Raw genomic sequence first — 20,087 nt, 5'->3', positions numbered from 1 at the left:
AAAATTATTTGACATCAGAAAGACATGCTTCGTATTCAGAATGCAATTCGATAGGTCTGCGGTGCTCTCATGTCCCACAAAAAATACTGTCGAAACGCAATAAACGCTCATTTTAAATCCCTTAACAACACTCTTCGTCGATTGATTTTTATTTCTGTCTGTAAATATTTTTTTTCATAACATATCAAAAAGACAGAAACCCCTGCTGTATAGTAAACTACCTAGGTAAGTTTTGAGTAACCTTGATGAAAATTATCAAAAAAGTGCCTATTCATTTGTGTGTGTGTGATCCATCACCTGTCACTTGGTAGTCTTGTAACATGTATGTCTAATGCCGCTGCCCATGGCCACTCGATGAATTGTTTTATTTGAATTAATCAATTTGATATTATAGACTGCTGAAGGAATTGAACAAACATGAAAATAACAACAACAACAACAACAACAACAACAACAACAACAACAACAACAACAACAACAACAACAACAATAAAATAATGACTTGTACAACAACAACAATAAAATAATGACTTGGTATCACTGCATAACCACACCTTTTGTTCTAGAAGCTTGAGATAGCGAGGACGGATAAGCATTCCTGCATGCAATTCCTTTGGCATTTCCTCTAGTAGGAGCACTACTAACACGACTAGTACTGTTTCCTTTATTGGCATTCCCATGGGATAGGGAATTGGGCACTTTGGTTGTTCCTCTACTGTTTCCAGTTGAGCGTAAAGTTCTTTTACTTGGAGACTGTTGAGCACTTGTGGACGGTGTATTTCCATCGTCTTCCGATTCTGTCATAATGGTTCGTTTTCTGGTGGCAGATTTGTGGAGGGTTTGTGCATTTTGGTGCTGAGGAGACTTATCACAGGAGACAAGGAGGGCGGCTAGCAAGAGGCAAACAAAAATAGAAGAGCAATAGGTGAAAAATTAATAAATATGAGATGTGAAGTGGAAATGCATGAGAACATGCAGAAGCAGAATATGATTTCATAGCAAATGACTGAAATGACTGCAAGAGGTATAATAAGAAATATAAACTATTGTTTTGTAGTAAATGATATAATAATAATTATAAATTAATAGACCAAATAGTCTGAATGAGATAAAAATCAGATACAAAATGATTTGATGATGAAATCATGCAGATAATCATAACATCATGCTAGCACTAAGCATTAAATGAAATGAAATCAATCGAGCATTATGAATGACATAAATCTAATGTACTGGCATATGTCACATAAAATTTAACATTAACTACATGCCCTACAACATTTAGGCAAAGAGTCCACATGCAAAATGCTATAACACCCCATTTTCAGAAGTTTTGGGTTAATGCCACCAACATATACTGCCCTATAATGCTAGCCCTAAGTTGACACCCTACTTTAAAAACCCAATCTATATTTTTAAAACTATGATCAAAAACAGCACATATTTTTTTTTTCTGCAGGTTATTTTGGCCCAAAACATGGTGTTTTTCAGCTAAAATGGAAGATGCCCACTGCACAGGGCAATTTTGGGGGCCCTGGGCCCAGGCCCATCTGGTCCTATGGTAAATCCGGCCCTGTGCATTTTCCCAATTCTGGCACTGAGCAGTCAAACTGTTAAAATGATTGTTTAAAAAATCATACAGGTTTGTTTACACTCTGAACCTAGCAAATATTGCCACAACTTTTTTTAAATTTTACCCAACTTTACAATATTTACAAAATGTTGGTAGAATTTTACAGTTGCTAATTTCATAAAAAGTAAACAATACTGTGTAACTTTCAAAAAACTATCAATTTTAATACACTTTACTTAAGTTTAAATTCAATTCTCTATGGTAATTCATGCACCTCTCTCTCCCTATCTGTGCCCAATTGTTATTCATATACACCGTGAGTCATATAAAAATCACTAAAAGATCTCTCCCATAGTCCCCTGATAATGAATCGCTTGAGAATCATCACATTTATTCTATGCGTAAACTTTATTCAAATTATGCAAATGTGATATGATGACCTGGATATTGTAGGATGATAGTTACATTGTACATGATCTTATTTTAATGGAAACTCTTCACTTGCCATTCTGCTAAATACTAAATACTTTTCATACGGTATCATCTTTCTACTTTTCTGTAATTTATGTATGTGAATCGCCCTGAGGTTGTTTCAGCGTTTATAATAATTTATAATAATTCATATTTTTATTACTAAGTATCATTCATTATATTGTGTTCCTCTCCATGCATGCAACATAAACATTAAGATCTGCATATTATGTGGAGAAGCACTAAAATTAATCACCAAAGATTGATAAAAAAAAAAAGTCTCAAATAGCATGGGTATTGATAATTACACCAAAGGGAAAATACTGTCCATTCATGACTCCATTTTTGATTTAGGAATGATTATTCTCATACTGCCAATAATCCTCTCTTTCTTTTTTCACCTTTATTTTCATCTGACATTGATCTCAAATCTGGACATGTTTCACTTTGTGTCATCTGCTCAAAATAATAACAAGTGGAAATTGTTTCCAAGAATCAAAATGAATTTTAGTAGACTTAGTAGATATAGTAGTTCAAATTGTATTAAAACTTTGGATAGCAAATCACTTTTACAGATGAAAATGAAGAGTCAAATTGGTATTGGTGAAAGTGAACCGAACTGAACTAAACGTCAGACCTATTATATCACACACTCACAAACATGACAAAGGGCACCAGGGTGAGAGAGGTATAGGTCTGCTACAGACTTTTTATTCGACATAGCATATTCGTTGCAACATGGCTTGTCTACTTCTAATCATGTTTAGAAATTTTAACTTCTAAGGAATGGTTGCTGACATAAAATTGAAAAAATATTTCCAACAGACATTCTGCATGAAATATAATTGATTTTCCATCAACAAACATTTTTAGATGATAAAAATGAACTAAAATAGATTGAATTATAAACTGTTGAACAAAAATGGTTGAATATTTGGAGTCTGTATGGCCCTTTATGGTCCACACTGGTGAGCCATTGCATCCATATCATGACACATACAGAAACAACAGTTACGACTTCAATGAGCATTCAGATACAAGCATCGCTTGTGAATGAGAGGGACATGTAATTAATTGGTCCATTGGTAGCCTGCGTAACGGGACATCAAACCATTTAGTCCATGCTTGGTATAAATGGGACATCAGGCAGGCTCAATGAGGCTGTGAGTCATCGCTACCCTTAGGACATGCCTTAGTATAAGTGATTTGGTCAGGATGTGCTTCAATACAGAGATGGCAGATTGGAAGTTATGTTGTCAGCATGATTGGGATGTTCATTTCATCAGAGTTGTGAATATGGTGATGCTAAGTGGGGTAGTGTGGTACCTGAACTATACTAAATTTGGGTTTTTTAGTTAGTTATAATTTATAAAGTACTTTCAAGTATACTGGTTTAGGATGTGTTTGCATGGAGTGATGGGATTGAAAGGTGTGCTATCAAGTTTGATAATGATGTCAATTTAAGGCCGTTGGTGCACATAATTTGCATTATGGTGTATAGGGGCTACCGAAAATGTAAATAGCCTTTATGTTACAAAAATAAAGTAAATTTCAACATTTTTTACATAGCTTCTTTGAGAGTGTAGTTAGGTTAATGACAACAAAAGATGTTAACCTGTTTACCACTTTAGCCGGGTCAACAGATACTTAAAGTGTAAAAAAAATACTGAGGTCTAATGCAAATCTGCAAATATTGAAACATATGTCTTGTACGACTTTGTATTGCTAAACACTCTGCTGGATGAGGTATATAGGCCGCCAATTTTCTTTATTATTTACCTTTTAAATATCAATCAGTATACAACCTCCAAAACTGTTTTGATATAAGAGGGAATCAAAATCAAACTGAGACAAAATTCAGCAGTTCCATCTGAACACCTTGCTCTTAGCTTAAAGTATGACTCATCAAGTAGCTCCAACCACAATATCAACTCCCCATTACAAATCTCATCAATTCATCCACCCTCCAGGTCTAGAATTGCAATTTGTGTGAGGCTAATCACAATTTGTGAGTTTTGCCCGATATTAAAAAGATCTGGGGGTATTTGGTCATATAACATGACTACACAAACATTGATGGGGAAATATGATAGAGAGGGATCATATAGGATGTCATTTGGTTATGTATTGGAATGAGGAAAATTGGATGGCCAAGACCGATGACATCATAATTTAGTTTGTTTCAAATTTGAATTTATAAGGTAGAAGAAATAGATTATTTTAATATGTTAAACACACAATATTTGGCCAGTGATGCGTAATTTTGTTAATTTGGGCCTTTGATTGCTTTTAACTGTTGGGAATTGCTTTTTATATGTTATTTATTTTCTTTGCTTCTTTGATTAAAATGTCTTCTTTTTATCGATGTCTTGAGGAAGCCAAATGGACTATAGCAGTTATCGAACACTTACTTAGTACTTCCAGTCTCTCTTTTGCCATATTTAAGTTAGTCCTCATCTTTTCTTGTAGACGTCTAGCTTTATCCCATTCTGAACCTGGTGGAAAAACAAAATACAAAATAGCTCAGTTATTGTGAGTATTGGTATAAGGTTTATCTGTACGGTGAGTACCTGTAACAAATCACAATACTGCACTTTTTAAAATGCAAATTTTGCCAAATTGCAAGTTTACCATTTGATCAAAATGACTTATCATTATTTTTTTCTTTATATATATTTTATTTGAAAGTACATGTAAACACATGATTGGAAAGAAGGAACACTCACATTAAAAGGATTACAGTGGCAGTGCAATGAAACCTAGTATGATATAAATCCTTTTGAATGAATATTCAATCAGCACTGATCAGGATATTTTTAAATATCTCTTAAAAGAGACGAGACAAACTGACAGTCAATGATATGGCAAATTGGTCCACAAGTTTGTGACAAATATTTTACATATTTTCTTTCTTTTTAGTCATGATAGTATTTACCAACTCTATTAAATAAAATCAATGATTTGTTTTTAATATTCCCAATGCACACCATCTAATTATAAATGGCAACAGAGGAGGTACTTTCCCACCACGGAGTCAATAACAGGTTTTCCCAAACTGCAATTAGTAATGTACATTAGTGGTGCACCGTTGAAAAACAAAAACCCATTGAACCAGGTCAAAGTGAGAGAGGAGAGAAACGTAAACCATCAATGGGCTGTTCCACTTGAAATCCATACACCCTCTATGGAAGGCATGACCTTAATCTCCTGCACAGGGGGTATAGATTTCAAATGGAGTTGCCCATTTAGGTATAACACAATTTGAAATTCACACACCCTGTGTGGAAGATTAAGGTCATATCTTCCATAGGGGGTGTAAGGATTTCAAGTGGAATAGCCCTGTGATCAATGAAAGCAATTAACCCAGCTATTATAATATTATATACAGGTGATGAATGTCAATTGGGATGGGATCAATTTGTAAAATATATCCCCAAGAAATTTTGAATTTTCTAAACCAGGTCCACATTTTTTTCACAGAATGCAAAAGTGGTTTGCACGGTGAAGTGATATAAGGTGTGTTGTGAACAAATTTAGAGGTAGTGAGAAAAGATCTCACATTAATTTCATCATTTTTGAGCAAGTTTCAGCGTGTTTATTGGGCAGGGTATACATTGTTTAATTTTAAGCATGGAAGAAAAGAAGTCAAGTACTTTTTGAAATGTTACATTTAAATATAGTCTTGCAGAGGCATGTATCATCTTTTTAGTCTTCACAGCTGTTTATTTATTTTTAAAATTTGCTAGTCACAGCTATGCTATGACTATTCAAATACCCGTTCCCAATATTGTCCACTATTTTACATTATTTTGCATTGTTCCCATTATTTTGCATTATTTACCACTATTTTGCATTGTTTGCAATTGTAAGCATTCAATCCAACTCTTGCTCGGATTGATTCCAAAAAATCTGAATTGGAATCAAAATTACTAAAATAAATTATTTATTTTGGCAAAATGTGAATCAGTGGCTACATTCAAAATAATAAATAATTGGAAAAAAAATAATTTGGACATACCAGGGTACATATCCTATCATAGAGTATTGCACAGTGCTCATGGTGCTAGCTTCATTGAGACCTATTACAGGTGCACTTAGTAAAGCAAGCTTACCATACTTACGGTGAGGGTGTGTTAAGACATACACCTTGAGTGGGACAGCTATACCTACAGCCTCAAGATAGGGAACACTCTAGACAGGAATAATTTATGCCGAGATGGGATCTCAATTCACTACTCTATGGGTACTTACTTATATGAGTCGGTTTAGCTCATTCATTGACTGAATTGGCATTCCAACAAATGATAAGACTGCTTTGAAACCATTTGAGCTCATTTCACTTTGTTGAAAGTGCAGCGGTATATCATGTGACAAGCTAAATTGGGCTATTCAAGTTAAAATACATACACCCCCTATGGAAGACATGACCTTTATCTTCCACACAGGGGGTGTAGAATTCAAATGGAAGTCATCTGTTCATGTAATCTTATTTGAAATTCTCACTCCTTGTGTGGAAGATTTAGGGCATGACTTCCACAGTGGGTATATGGATTTCAACTACAATAGTCCAATAGCATATAAAAATGTTTGACTTCTCAAATTGATATCTGCAAAGCATTATACATTTTCATCATGCATATATATATATGGTTAGTCCACACTCTGGTTATTCCAGTTGAAACCCATACAACCCCTATGGAAGACCTGACCTGACCCACACAGGGAGTGTGAATTTCAAATGGTGTTACCTGAATGGGTGACTCTTGTCCGTTGAAATATACACCACCTGTGTGGGAGATTAAGGTCATGCCTTCCATGGGGGTATATGGATTTCAACTGGAATAGCACATTTTGATTATTCATATAATTTTCCTCTTCTCTTCTACCTACTTATCTCTATTCAGTGGTGCCCCCCCCCCCCCTTCTCTTCTCATTGGATCTCTCTCCCCATCTTCCACCAAAGAACCACATTTAATCCTGGTGCGTTCCATATGCATCAACATCCGCTCCAATGGGAGTTATTTCCTCTATTTGAGTTCCCCACCATTAGATATGATAACATAAAATTAATGTTTATTGCATATACATCTCCTATATGATTCATGCCTACCTAATCAGTCACTGCATCCTACAGTATATGAATAATGAATTGCAATGTATACAGACTAGTATGTTATTATTAGGCAAAAAAAAGAAGGTTTATCTTTCAAACACATTTAAGTATGTGAAGCCCTTTTACAGCATAAGGCGACGAAAAAAAGAAAACCTGTTCTACTGTTCAAGTAGGGTCGGTCATATTTGCAATTTGGGAAAATACAAAAAAAAAAAAAATTGTTCCTGAAATTATAGAAATGGGTCGGCATTTATTTGTACCGGAAAATTTTTTTCCCCAATTTGTTCAAAATCTGGGTCGGTCGGGGGCGTAGAACAGGGTTTTCTTTTTTCGTCGCCTAATGCCATAAAACTAATAAAAAGTAAAAAAAGTGGCCACATACCACTTAGCTTGTTTTTCTAACAAAACCAAAAAAACAGCACATAGCTTTTTTGTAAAATGCTTGACAACAATTTTTGATTTTTTTCATTTAAAAAGATAATCAACTAAGTAATAATTTTCACATTATTTTCAATGATGTTAAAATATACATGCATGATTACTAGTATATGATATATCATTGTGAAATTAAGCATGTTAAGTATTTATTTTTGTCTTTTAATATTTACCATGCCACTCAACCAGGGGTAGCACTAGCCCAGGCTCTTTACTACATGTACATAATTGGGGGTCCAACTTTTGGGGGTCTAACTTTTGCAGGTCCAACTTTTGGGGATCCAACTGGAGAAAATGGGGGGGGGGGGTTCAGGACTGAAAAAGTAAATGAATTTAGAATGACTTGGTTAATTTGTTCAAAAGTAACTTGCAAAAGTAGACTCTTTAAGAAATTATTTGAAAATCTAATGTTATTTAATTAGTCTCATTATCAATTTAAAAATATCGTTCACTTGATTGCAAGTGCAAGTCATGATTGAGTATGTGATCTTACTAGGAATTGTGAAAGGACAGCAGCACAATATCAGGTGCGTAAATGATAAAAATCAACAACTTGAAAAATCATATGAAAGAAATAGAGGGAATGAATGAGTCATACTGAAGATCCATGCAGAAATGATTGAATTATTATTTAGATGATTTTATTGACATGTAAGCATGGTGAAGAATTATCCTTTCCTTCATATCAGGTTATTGACCTCTCCATAATATATTTGTAAGCGTACATACCTAGCAAACACAAAACGTGTTCTAAACCTTTTAATGCCTGGTTATTAGGCTAATCAGAGCCCTGTGATTTGCCACTTAAACTATTGAATTATAATTTGTCGAAGCAAGAAGAATACCCCTAATTCCTTCTCTTAATAAAGGGGTCTTTCAACATTTTCCCACATGTATGTAAAGAGCATACTGCATATAAGTACAAGGGGGACACTAAACATATTACGAAAGAATTTTTTTTCCTGTATTATAAATGACATTTTCTCAATTGTATCGGATAGCAACGTTTGCACAATATTTTTTGTGGGACATGGGAATTTCCTTCTGATATCAAATAATTTAGATTTTTTTTTAATTCGCGACATAATACAAATTTTATGGCAAATTATCAAAAATTTATATTTTCAACATTTTTTTTAGTCATCGAATGATTTGTATTTAAAGTGTATGTAGCTGGGAGGAAAAGCTGTTCGTCATTTGAAAATTTGGACTTTTCATATTGAAGATATACCATTTTTCCCCAAAAGATGTTTTGGTGTTTGTTTTCTGGCAACTCCAAATTCATGTCGCCATGTTGGGATATTTGTTATGTCAACAAGAGCATAAATTTCCGACTTCTGACTGATTTTGTTTGATCACATAAAAGGTTAAAATTTCACTTTTATTCATGTAAAACAGTTTCATTGACATTGACAATATTATTTGAAATTAACAATTTCCATTTTAGCCCATTAGGCACTACACATGTAGAAGAAATGAAATTGTTGACACGGTGATAAATTAAAATTATTCATTTATTTATTCATAAGTTGTCAATTGTTTTTTATTTGTTTAAATATTCAAAGATGATTCACAAATATCAGAGATGAATCTTTACTGCAACAACTTTGATGTTAACAAGCATTAAAGGATTATTTTTCTGACTTCCTACAACCTGTAAATGGACAGATCTTGTCTATATTAGTTATGAACACAGAGCATCCTCTGCACTAAACCTGTTAAATACCATAGATCCTTTACACTTAGTCACACTAATTATTTGGTCTAGTTTTTATTCTACACAACCTTTCTTCAACTTAACTCCAAACTGAAATGAATTTTGTAAGTTGCTATGAGTTCTGAGTTGTAATCATGATAAAAGGAAACTAAACAAGAGACTGTCAAAAAAAAATTAAGAAAAAGAAAGAAAGCTTAAGGAAGGAGGAAAGAAAATAAATAAATAAATAAAGTAAAGAAGTAAATAAATAAAGTAAAGAATTAAAGAAAGAAAGAAAGAAAGAAAAAGAAAGAAAGAAAGAAAGAAAGAAAGAAAGAAAGAAAGAAAGAACCGAAAGAAAGGAAAGGAAAAGAAAAGAAAAGAAAAGAAAAGAAAAGAAAAGAAAAGAAAAGAAAAGAAAAGAAAAGAAAAGAAAAGAAAAGAAAAGAAAAGAAAAGAAAAGAAAAAGAAAAGAAAGAAAAAGGAATGAACAAACAAAAGAAAGAAAGGAGAAAGAAAAAAGAAAGAAAGAAAGAAAGAAAGAAAGAAAGAAAGAAAGAAAGAAAGAAAGGAAAGAAAGAAAGTGCTGCACATGGAAGGTAATAAAAATGGTGTAAAAGGGTTTCAACAAATTTTGCCAATATAGAGGTCTATTTTCAGCTTCATTATATCAACACTTATGCGAAAAAACAGTTGTCAAAAATAATTGATAAAAGAAATTGTTGCAAACTTTTCATTTGAATATTGATTTCAGTCTAAAACCATGCATCAGCATGTTTATATCCACGTCCCATGTAGCTTAAAGAGTTCTGATGTCATGGGTATCCTATGACATCCTGTATTCCTATGGATGTGTCCAGTGATAAACTAATTATTCAATTGAGCACATAACTCCTACCCATCTATGACAATTTGACACAGACACACCCTAGATGCTAGCCACATGATAACCAAATGTATCTTACTTCAGGATGTAACAGACCCTCGAAGCATTCAACAGAGCCTCGAGGCCTTCACCCTCAGGGCTTAAAGAAACCTGACATCCAATTTTAAACCTAACATGACATATATAAACTTATATCTATTTTAATATATACCGCACAATGTTGTTCTTGCAGCTCATACTCATAGCCTACTGTATCCTTTCTCATTTCACCTTCAAACCCTACCCATAAGCCTATTTTTAACCCTAACATTTATTTTTACCATAAACCTGAAATCCTATTCATGGATCAACTGGCAATGGATAACAAATATTAAGTTAAACCCCATTTAACATTTGACTCCCAATAACCCTCCATCAGATACATTGGGTGCTCTACAAATCAGAAACAATTCTTGGTGATTTCTAAGAAAATGTATTCTCTCATAAATGTATCTGAATCTATTTTCTGTATCAGGCATGAAAATACATTTCAATGAAAAAACAAGAAAAATCTGAAAGCCCATAAAATATGGAAAAAATGCTCAAAACAGGCTAAAAAGGGGGGGAAATGCGCATATTTGTGCCACAGAAAGAAAAAGAAAAGGGAATTCCTTTAAAAAAAGGAAAATTCTCAAGCCTGCTGTATCTATGCCTGGACATGCTCGATGATCTATTGTATGTTCTTTTGATTCCTTGTGTAGACCGCAAACCATGCACACTTTAAAGTGTGAACATTCATCTAATTCACTATCAAAATAGTAAGTCATAATACACTTCAGTCTAGCCACTGGGCAGATTCTTTTCCTGTCCTCATGTTCACTCAAAAATAACAATGAATTAGAATAGGAAATCTGGATCAAAATGTGCCACTGGATGCCAACACCCACCTCATGACTACCAAACGCCACTTCAAAATCGAGGCATATCTCCTGCCTGAAAACTCAATCCTACTTATTCAAAATTCAACATGTCTTAACCTCCCCTTCATTCAACATTCAATAGTCTGCCTTGATTCCTCAATTGAGGCATTTGAGACATGACAACATTTGCTGACTCAGCGTATATTTGCGTAACTAAAAGATGAAGATAAATGTGGGACAATTTGACAAGCAGATGAGCAATGGGATCTGTGACTTGGTAACATGATACTGAGTACTGTCATTGTGAACCTGTGAACATTAACACCTGTAAGGATGGAATTTCTACCAAATAGTTCAGCACATAAATGGTTAATGTCATATATTTGAATCAGGGTTCCTCTATAGATCCAGCAAATTAATCTCCAAAACTATGGGGTCTAAAAGACTTGTTTTGTGTCTGTGGACATACCAGTTCTGACATGGTTATCAAATAGGGTCCCCTACAATTTTACTGTGCAAAAAGACCCCAAAACTCAGTCTAGTCAGGGACCCTGATAGACCTTATATCTTTTTAGGATCTATGGTGCTTTCTAGTTAAGCAGCTATATATTTGGAGCAGGTAAGATGGGGAACTTTGCACAGTTAATCAATGATTTAACAAGGGCTTATTTTTGCATACATACATGAACAAGTAATATTAGTCAACCATCAGGGGTGTACCAGGTCCAAGAGCTCCAAAACTGAGCCAGAGGTGCCAAAATTTCCAAAACGTCCTGCTGACTAGACTGTCCCACAGTCTCGGTTCGGTCCGGCCTGGATAATGGACCGATACATAATTACATAATAGCCTATCAAAATATGCCATAGTCCTTCACCCCCTCCCCCACCCCACCCGATTCTAAATACACAGCGACCAAAACCACTTCCCAGCGCCCAAAACCAATTCCTCTTTCTACAAAATTGATGCCACTACACTAATCACACCTCCTAAATTGAACGCTAAAATTCAGTGATCCCTAATCTACATTACCAGTCGTTCTCCACGGACCCGAGGGAGGGTCTACCTGCTGACCTGCTACTTAAATAACTCCACTCGGAGAAATGGTCATTAAGCATGCAAAACTTTACAATTTTAATGCTAAAATGGAACAAAATGAGGTCAACTGTGGCCTAAAACCGGGCATGCACTTTACAACTTTTGGTCAATTTCGTCCCGGTATTTCGAGCCAGGAGTGGTAACTTGCCCCTCTCCCATATATACCTTTACCCATCATCTTATCAAAATGGAAGATTCCCTTTCTTCTCTTTATCTTCATTGTTTCTTCTGTTCTTTGATATTTAAGGAGTATTTTGTGATCCTACTCTCTAAATTACAAAGTCTTATTTTTAAATCTAAAAGACTTACTTTTAAATCTAACAGAGACTGTTATTAGTGACGAACCCTTTGGGATTTAAATTAAGTCTTTGTTAAGACTTAAAATTTTAAAACCACAAAAGACTTAAAATATAAATCTCTTGGACTTGAAATTTAAATCTTTTCAGTTTTACCTTTAAATCTTTTCAAGATTTACTTATAAATAAATCTTCTTGAGATTTAAAATTTGCAAAGGAGTTGGGATGCAGAAAAAACAACAACACAGACTCAAAATGTGCAATTTATTCAGGCAAATATTGATTTCTTTTATTGCAGCTCCATAATAAACACAATGACATCCAAACATAATATCATAATATTAATACTAGTAATTGTGATATGTGTCAAATGCAGAAATTGAATCCTAGGTGTATAATGCATAGGTAAGCTTATACAGCAGCACAGACTACTACCTCGGCGATTGAAGATAATGTTCACATTTGCCCTTCGTGCACATGCACAACAATGTAAGCTTTCTCATGGAAGTTATAGTCACTGACATTGGCAATTACAGCATCTGGGATGCCATTCTGCCAAACAAATTCGTCCATATCACTTCATTCAGTCATTCGCTTTCGCCACCACACGAAATCGCAAAAGAAAGATGGCGGCTGAGAAGAAAGAAAAACGTATCGATTTGATCACGTGCACGCACCATCGCGTTGTGATTGGTTTACTGTTTAAGTCTTTCGAAAGATTTAAAAATAGAATTTCTTTTTCCCGATCCCAAAGAAAATTTAAATCAAACCTCGCGTAAAATAAATCTTAAAGACTTAAAAATTTTCAAGTCTCAACTGAGATTTAAATTTTAAGTCTTTCTAATTTAGAGAGTAGCATCTTCTTTTTATGATATTTTTCAAAAGATATTCATGAAAAAAGCATTTCCCTAAAATTTAAGTTGATTCCGATTTTATGTTTGCGAGTTATGCATGATTACATTTATATGTAGTACACTGTTCCATAAGGCCACTGTGTTGAATTACGTTCTGGTACACCAGAATTTAAATTTGGCAATATTTCTGTTAAACAAATTAATCTGTAAGAAATTGTCTGTATTTAAACATTATGTAGCCAGAGATTTTCAGTGGTATAAAAGTAAAAAAAAAGTGTGGGGACGACGCTGTAGATCACGAAATGCCCTTTTAAAATGTCTAAACAAAACTTCCACTGAATTGTAGAAAAAAAAGCTCTATCTGATGAATAAAAGAGTGGTGCATGTATGCACATAAACTTGTCAAATACACACTAAAAACTACGGGGTTATATTTTCCGTGGTCATTTTGAATTGACCATGTTTGGGGTTGTTTTGACCCCGTAAGGGGGTTGTACTGTTTTAATTTGACCGCATTCACAAGGTCATTTTAACCACGACGAACATGGTCAAAAACTTCGGGGTCATTTTGCCGATACTGTCGCGCATTGATATCAGTTTCAATGTTCAGCTTTGAAAATCTCAATTCATAAATGAGTTTAAACATGAGCTGCAATTAATGTTTTTTGATTATTAAATATAGCTAATTTTTTGACTGACGCTGCCCAATTTTACAACTTTAAAATGACTTGCATTTCGGAACTATTTGCACGTACGGTGTGCATCAGCTTCCCGCGTCACATCAGCGGCATATTTGTTCTGATTGTGCTCAGCGGATTGTCGTGTGTCTGCATGATGGAATATGAAAAGTTACTTGGGAAAGTGGGACTGCAAGGATGCAAGGATAGACCCTTGTCTATGAATGCAGATTCGGACAATTTCATGCTGTCGTGGCCGGATGTCTTGTCTGCAGTTGTTATAAGCTTACATCAATGATATCATGTAAGCTTATAATGTGTGAACTGTCATGAGGCGTGTCAGTGTGATACACAGATGCATTAGGCCTATGTATAAATTTGCTGCTTATGTAATGCTAGTGTGCAGAGACACACTTATGTCCTGGTGGGACCAGCAATACCATCCATCGCATCATACTAAAAAAATCCAAACAACCCCTAAATGTGGTTATTGAGTAACCCTATTATAAGCAACCCTTTTAAATGGGTCATTTCATTTGACCCCGAAATGTTGTTATATTTTGACCCCAATGGGGTTACATTTTGACCAAAATACGTGGTCATTGAAATGACCACAGCCAATGGGGTCAATATTGAATAACCCAAATAAGGCAACCCTTTTTTAATTGACCCCGAAATATGGTAATATTTTGACCCCAATGGGGTTACTATTTGACCCAAATATGTAGTCATTGCAATGACCCTGATCAATGGGGTCAAAATGACCCCATCCGTGGTATGGTGTTTAGTTGATAACTATGCTGGGGTCAAAAATGACCCCGTTTGGGTCATTTTTTGACCCCGTAGTTTTAAGTGTGTATAACATGCTGCTTGCTTTACAATATGAGTATGATACAAAACAAAAAAAATGTAGTACATTGAATAGGATACCTGCCTCTACCAGTCACCTCCATCACCTTGGTTGCACAGTGCACACCTGACTCACTATTTGTCAAGCTATCTTAAATTTCTCTCCAAAATATACAAGATTCAGTTGCCATGACAATCATGGATTTACGGTGAGTGCAACAATTCAATATACAATGTAGAGGGTAAATTTGTGTCAAGCAAATGCATAATTTGATGCAGCCTCACACTGTGCAATTTAGTGCAACAATGTACGTTATTTCAATTTTCAAATGTCTATCTCACAAAATAAAATTTGGTTTTTCTAACTTTGTAAAACTTAATAATGGTGTTGTAGGTCAAACACAATACCTAATTTGAATGTTTTGATACAGAAATGTATCATATGTGACACAATCTGGTCCATGGAGCCCTAGAGGCCATGCAAAGGCGTGGCAAGAAATTTGAAATTGAGATAAAGGCATAACTAGATGGAGTTTTCAAAATACAGTAAAATACATAAGAAAACAGACATCATAGTCCTGGACCCAGTGCTGTGACCACTACCCGATGGAAGTACATGTAGCACTCAGTTGGTGGGCGCGCTTCACATGCCCTCTCGGCCACTTTGCGGCCTCGTCGTAGTTCAAGGAACTGAGCCAGTTCTACAGACATCACAAAACTTTGTAACTTTAGAACCAAGTATGCCAGACCTTTGGTTTTTTTCAATATGATAGAATTATACTCAATTTTCAAATTTGCCTCATTTGGCCTCCATGGACCAGATCACCAGATCGTGTCACATATAAGATTCTTATTTCCTTAATTATCACATGCTAGTGAATCACATTATTAGGCCCTATTTTATAATCCCCTTGCTAAATTTTAATACCAGTCATGGGCAATATAGTAAAATTATTGATAATTATGGTCAGCACACACTTGAAGATCTATCATTCTGAAACATACAGAATAGAATTTATCTATGCTTTTGCTAGTCACCTGAAATAACTGAAAACCCACCCTAAGGCAGATTTTAATCTTTATTTTTTTTAAAGGCAGATATGTGACACAACCTGGTCCATGGAGGCCTAAGGCAGCAAATTTGAAATTGAGATAAATGCACAAATATGTAGTAAAGTACAAGAAAATACATAAAAAAATAGACATCAAAACTACATAACTTTAGAACCAAGTATGCTAGACCTTTGGTGTTTTCAGTATAATAGCCTAACATGCTTATGTGTTGTTAATCAACCTTTGTTCAGGAAATGCAAAAATTTACAAAATGTAAGCAATGCAAGAATACAAGGTAATATATAAGGTAATAAATATAGTAACTCAATTTTCAAAAATGCCTCCTTTGGCCTCGATGGACCAGATCGTGTCACATATGACATTTGCCTATCAACATACATTACATGTTGATTAAAAATGTTATTTTTAATACCTACTCATGAGAGTGAATCACTACCATGACTAGAGATGCTTTGTAATCATAATAAGGGATTGTGGATAATAAGTATTCTCTGTATTTGTTTGTATCAGATAATTACTGAGACCTTTTATAGTCAAACTAATTACCCTTACCAAACATGAATGCCTATTTGGCATTCTGTAGCTATTCGCCAAGCCCTCGAGTGCTAAGGATAGAGGTACTAGATGGTCACTAGCACTCAGTAGCTAATGAATGCCTATAGAGCTGGTTCACAGGCATTCCGAATGCCTTACAAGAATGCTACCGAATGCCTATTTACTCATTAAGCCCTCAATAAAGCTCAATACTATTTACATAGGCATTCCTAAGCATTCATAACTTAGGCATTCCAAGTGGTTCTAGGATTAGGCGGTTTGCTATAGGCCCTCGGTGGCATTCGGATAAGTCATAGGCATTCCACTGAAAAAATTTCTAAGTATTAGGCATTCGGTTAAATTTTTTTAAAGTAATAGGCATTCCACTGAAAAATTTCTAAGTATTAGGCATTCGGTTTAAAAATTTCTAAGTAATAGGCATTCTGTTCAATTAGGCATTCTGCTATAGCCTTGACTAGCATTCCTTAGTGGTTGACCCAAGGGTCAAACAGGTGCATGATGGGAATATATTTCTAACTGCCATTTTTGAACTGGTGTGAATGCAGAGATGATGGAATCTTTATCCTTTCATGTTTCCAGCTTTATTATAGACCTTATTTTTCCACTTTTTACATTTGGGATGTTACATGACAATGCATATTATGTGGACAACATCATACATGTATACATGTGATCCATGTAGTTATCTTTGTGTGCAATAATATGCCACAATATGGATGGTGTATGTATAAAAGGTAAGCTTAAATATGACTAGATGTAATGTAGGCAGTTTCTTGAAATATGGAAGGAGAGGCTAGTTAGTATGTATATTGGGGCATTATTATTATTAATAATAATAGTGTACATTTATACCACGCACAAATATCCACTAAAAAGCACTCATATGGTGCAAGAAGAGCTCAAGCAAAGAGCATGAAACCTCAAACAATGAAACCAAACAACAGTGACAAATTACCGGTACATCATTATGTAGCTATAATTATTTTGTGTACGTACACTGATCCCAGAAATCAGGCTGTATTTGCAAATGAACTTCAACCTGATTTCAACCTCTGCATCCGGGCTCTGCATTGAATGTTGGTTGAAATCAGGTTGAAATTTCAACCTTGTATCAACGTTGAAATTTCAACATGATATCAACTAACTTTTAGGTTGAAGGGTTGAAATCAGGTTAGGTTGAAACTTCGATGTTGTTTCAGTATTGATACAACGTCGAAATCCTAACCTGTGCAGACTAGGATATGTTACTCAATTTATCAGTTATGAATTTGATGCAATTTAGTGGATCTTGCTGATGCCCATGGCTCCGGGACATGGCTATATACTTGCTGATATATTCAAGTTCAATTTGTGCATATTCTTAATCCTTACTCTCATAGAATTCCTACAGCAACCCTATAAGATTCAAGTTCAAGTGCTATTTTTGAAAAAAAAAATACGGGAAATCATATGGAAAAGTATACTGTTACATCTTTGCGTTCACTCAATTGATGTGAATACTGAATTTTAAGCTGAATTTGCAATTAAAATGCCTCTGCCTCTGTCACAATGGATAAAAAATGGGGGTATATTATGGGCTTACCATTTGCGATTTTCTGCAGTGCATTCCTATTCCTCACTTTTGTAGAATTGCTATAGCTATATTATTATTTATATCGTGGTTCAAGTGCTATTATACAGGTGGTTGGAATACCTATAAGCGGTTGGAATGCATATAGGCGGTTGGAATGCCTATAGGCGGTTGGAATGCTTCCTAGGCAATTGGAAATTTCTTTGGCGGTTGGAGTGCTTCATAGGTGGTTGGAATGCCACTAAGTGGTTCGAGGCCTAGCTCATTTACATATTTCGCCTCTGAGGAGGGCTTATGAACAGCTTACGAACCACTTATAGCGGTTGAGGGCTTAATAAGTGGTTCGAGTGCTAACCTGTAGGCGGTTGGAATGCTTCTGAAGCGGTTGGTATGCTTCCTAGCGGTTCAATGCTTCCTAGGCGGTTGGAATGCTTCCTTTTTTTTTTGATGATAGGTGGTTTAAATGCTAGGTGGTTTGAATGCCTCCTTAGTGGTTTGAATGCCTCCCTAGTGGTTCGAGTGCTTAGCTCATTTACATATTTCGCCTCTGAGGAGGGCTTATGAACCGCTTATGAACCACTATAAGCGGTTGAGGGCTTAGAAACAGGCGGTTGAGTGCTAACAACCGTCTATTAGCTCAATGTTATAGTATTGGAGGCATTCACCATTTAGGCATTCATTAGCGGTTCTTTACCATTCAATGGAATGCCTAGTGAGTGCTTAGAGAATGCTAGTTTTTTAGGTAAGGGTAATCACTCAACATGACATGGTGTTAATATTGGCACTTAACTTTACACTCTCATCCCCCTCAGGTTTTCCACCTATTTGCTTTTCTTCTTGCTTTTTGTACACTTTAGAGCAGCTATAATGTATTTGTCTGATTTCCAGTGCCCTTTTCACTACTATGGCCTTTAAAGGGAACAGCCCATTAGTCTGAAAAGGGTTCAAGTTAGGATTTAGGGCATTTTATGTTTGGATTAGGGTTAGGGATAAGAGAAAGGTTAGGGTTAACATTAGGTTTTATAGCATTATAGGTTGGGATTACAGTTAGTGATAGGGTTAAGGTTAGGGTTGGGGGTAAGTGTCAGAATTAGAGTTAATGGTCAGGGTTTGGGATAGGGTTAAGTCAGGGTTAGGATTAGGGCTTAGGTTATAGGTTAGAGTTACCGTAAAAGTTAGGGTCAGAATTAGGCTTTATTACTAAGGTATTTGGTTTTTGGACTAATGACCCTTCAAACTATCGACCTGTAACCATCTAAAACCAAGAATCGCCGCCAACTAAGCCACCCAGGATGAATGGTCCTGGGCAGGATCTCATGTGATATTGGTTTCAGAGGCCATTGTAAAAGGGACCTTAGGTATAGGGCCAAGTGATTAAGATTCAACATTAAAAATACAAATTACACAGTTAATTGAACGTTTTAACTTCCAGCGACCATTTTACATGTACCATGTCAGTAATATTTCAATTTACAATCACTCTCTTCAAAAATATTGCAATTTCAGCTTTGTATTATGAATGAAGTGCCTCAAACACTACCTTTGCTCTATAATCTGTCCTTTGATTTCATAGAAAATATTGTTATTCCAGGCAAGGATTATATCAATATAGGATGTTGATGAAATTTGTTAAGAAGAATAATCGTAGCCTCTGGTTGGGATCATGGCTGAGTCACCATTCATCAACACAAGATTGTATTTATTATCTACAGGTTTTTTGCAGAAGGTGACACAGAATTGCATTTGGTAAAAATCAATCAAGTTTTACATGACATAATGAATTGTCAGTTATATAATTTAGAAATTATGAACATTTTCTTACATGTATATTGGACTGGCAGAGGCAATTCAACTGAATCAAGATATGATCAGTCAAAGTAAATGCCTGGATTACAAATGTATGCCTCAAGGGAAGAATTCATACATATTGTTAGTTTTTATGTTAGTAAACATATATCTACGGGTTCAATAGCAATGATATTACAAGCAACACATGAACAATGTAAAACATGACATACAATGCAAGTGGACTTCTATTTTCTA

General features: G+C 35.1%; 1 protein-coding gene across 2 annotated transcripts in view; it reads right to left on the bottom strand.

The window, feature by feature from the left end:
• LOC140148666 (spastin-like) overlaps positions 1 to 20,087 on the bottom strand; it is an 80,445-nt gene that overhangs the window by 42,237 nt on the left and 18,121 nt on the right. Inside the window, exons 3-4 of one of the 2 annotated variants that reach the window (XM_072170738.1) lie at positions 4,456 to 4,539; positions 555 to 890 (exon numbers count right to left, since the gene is read on the bottom strand). In XM_072170738.1, the coding sequence (XP_072026839.1) occupies positions 555 to 890; positions 4,456 to 4,539 (420 nt within the window). The remainder of the gene's footprint in view (positions 1 to 554; positions 891 to 4,455; positions 4,540 to 20,087) is intronic. The other variant, XM_072170813.1, reaches the window with a different exon arrangement.

Source organism: Amphiura filiformis, chromosome 1 (genome assembly GCF_039555335.1).
Source record: "Amphiura filiformis chromosome 1, Afil_fr2py, whole genome shotgun sequence".
Taxonomy (NCBI): domain Eukaryota; kingdom Metazoa; phylum Echinodermata; class Ophiuroidea; order Amphilepidida; family Amphiuridae; genus Amphiura; species Amphiura filiformis.
This window is presented reverse-complemented; position numbering and strand designations above follow the sequence as displayed.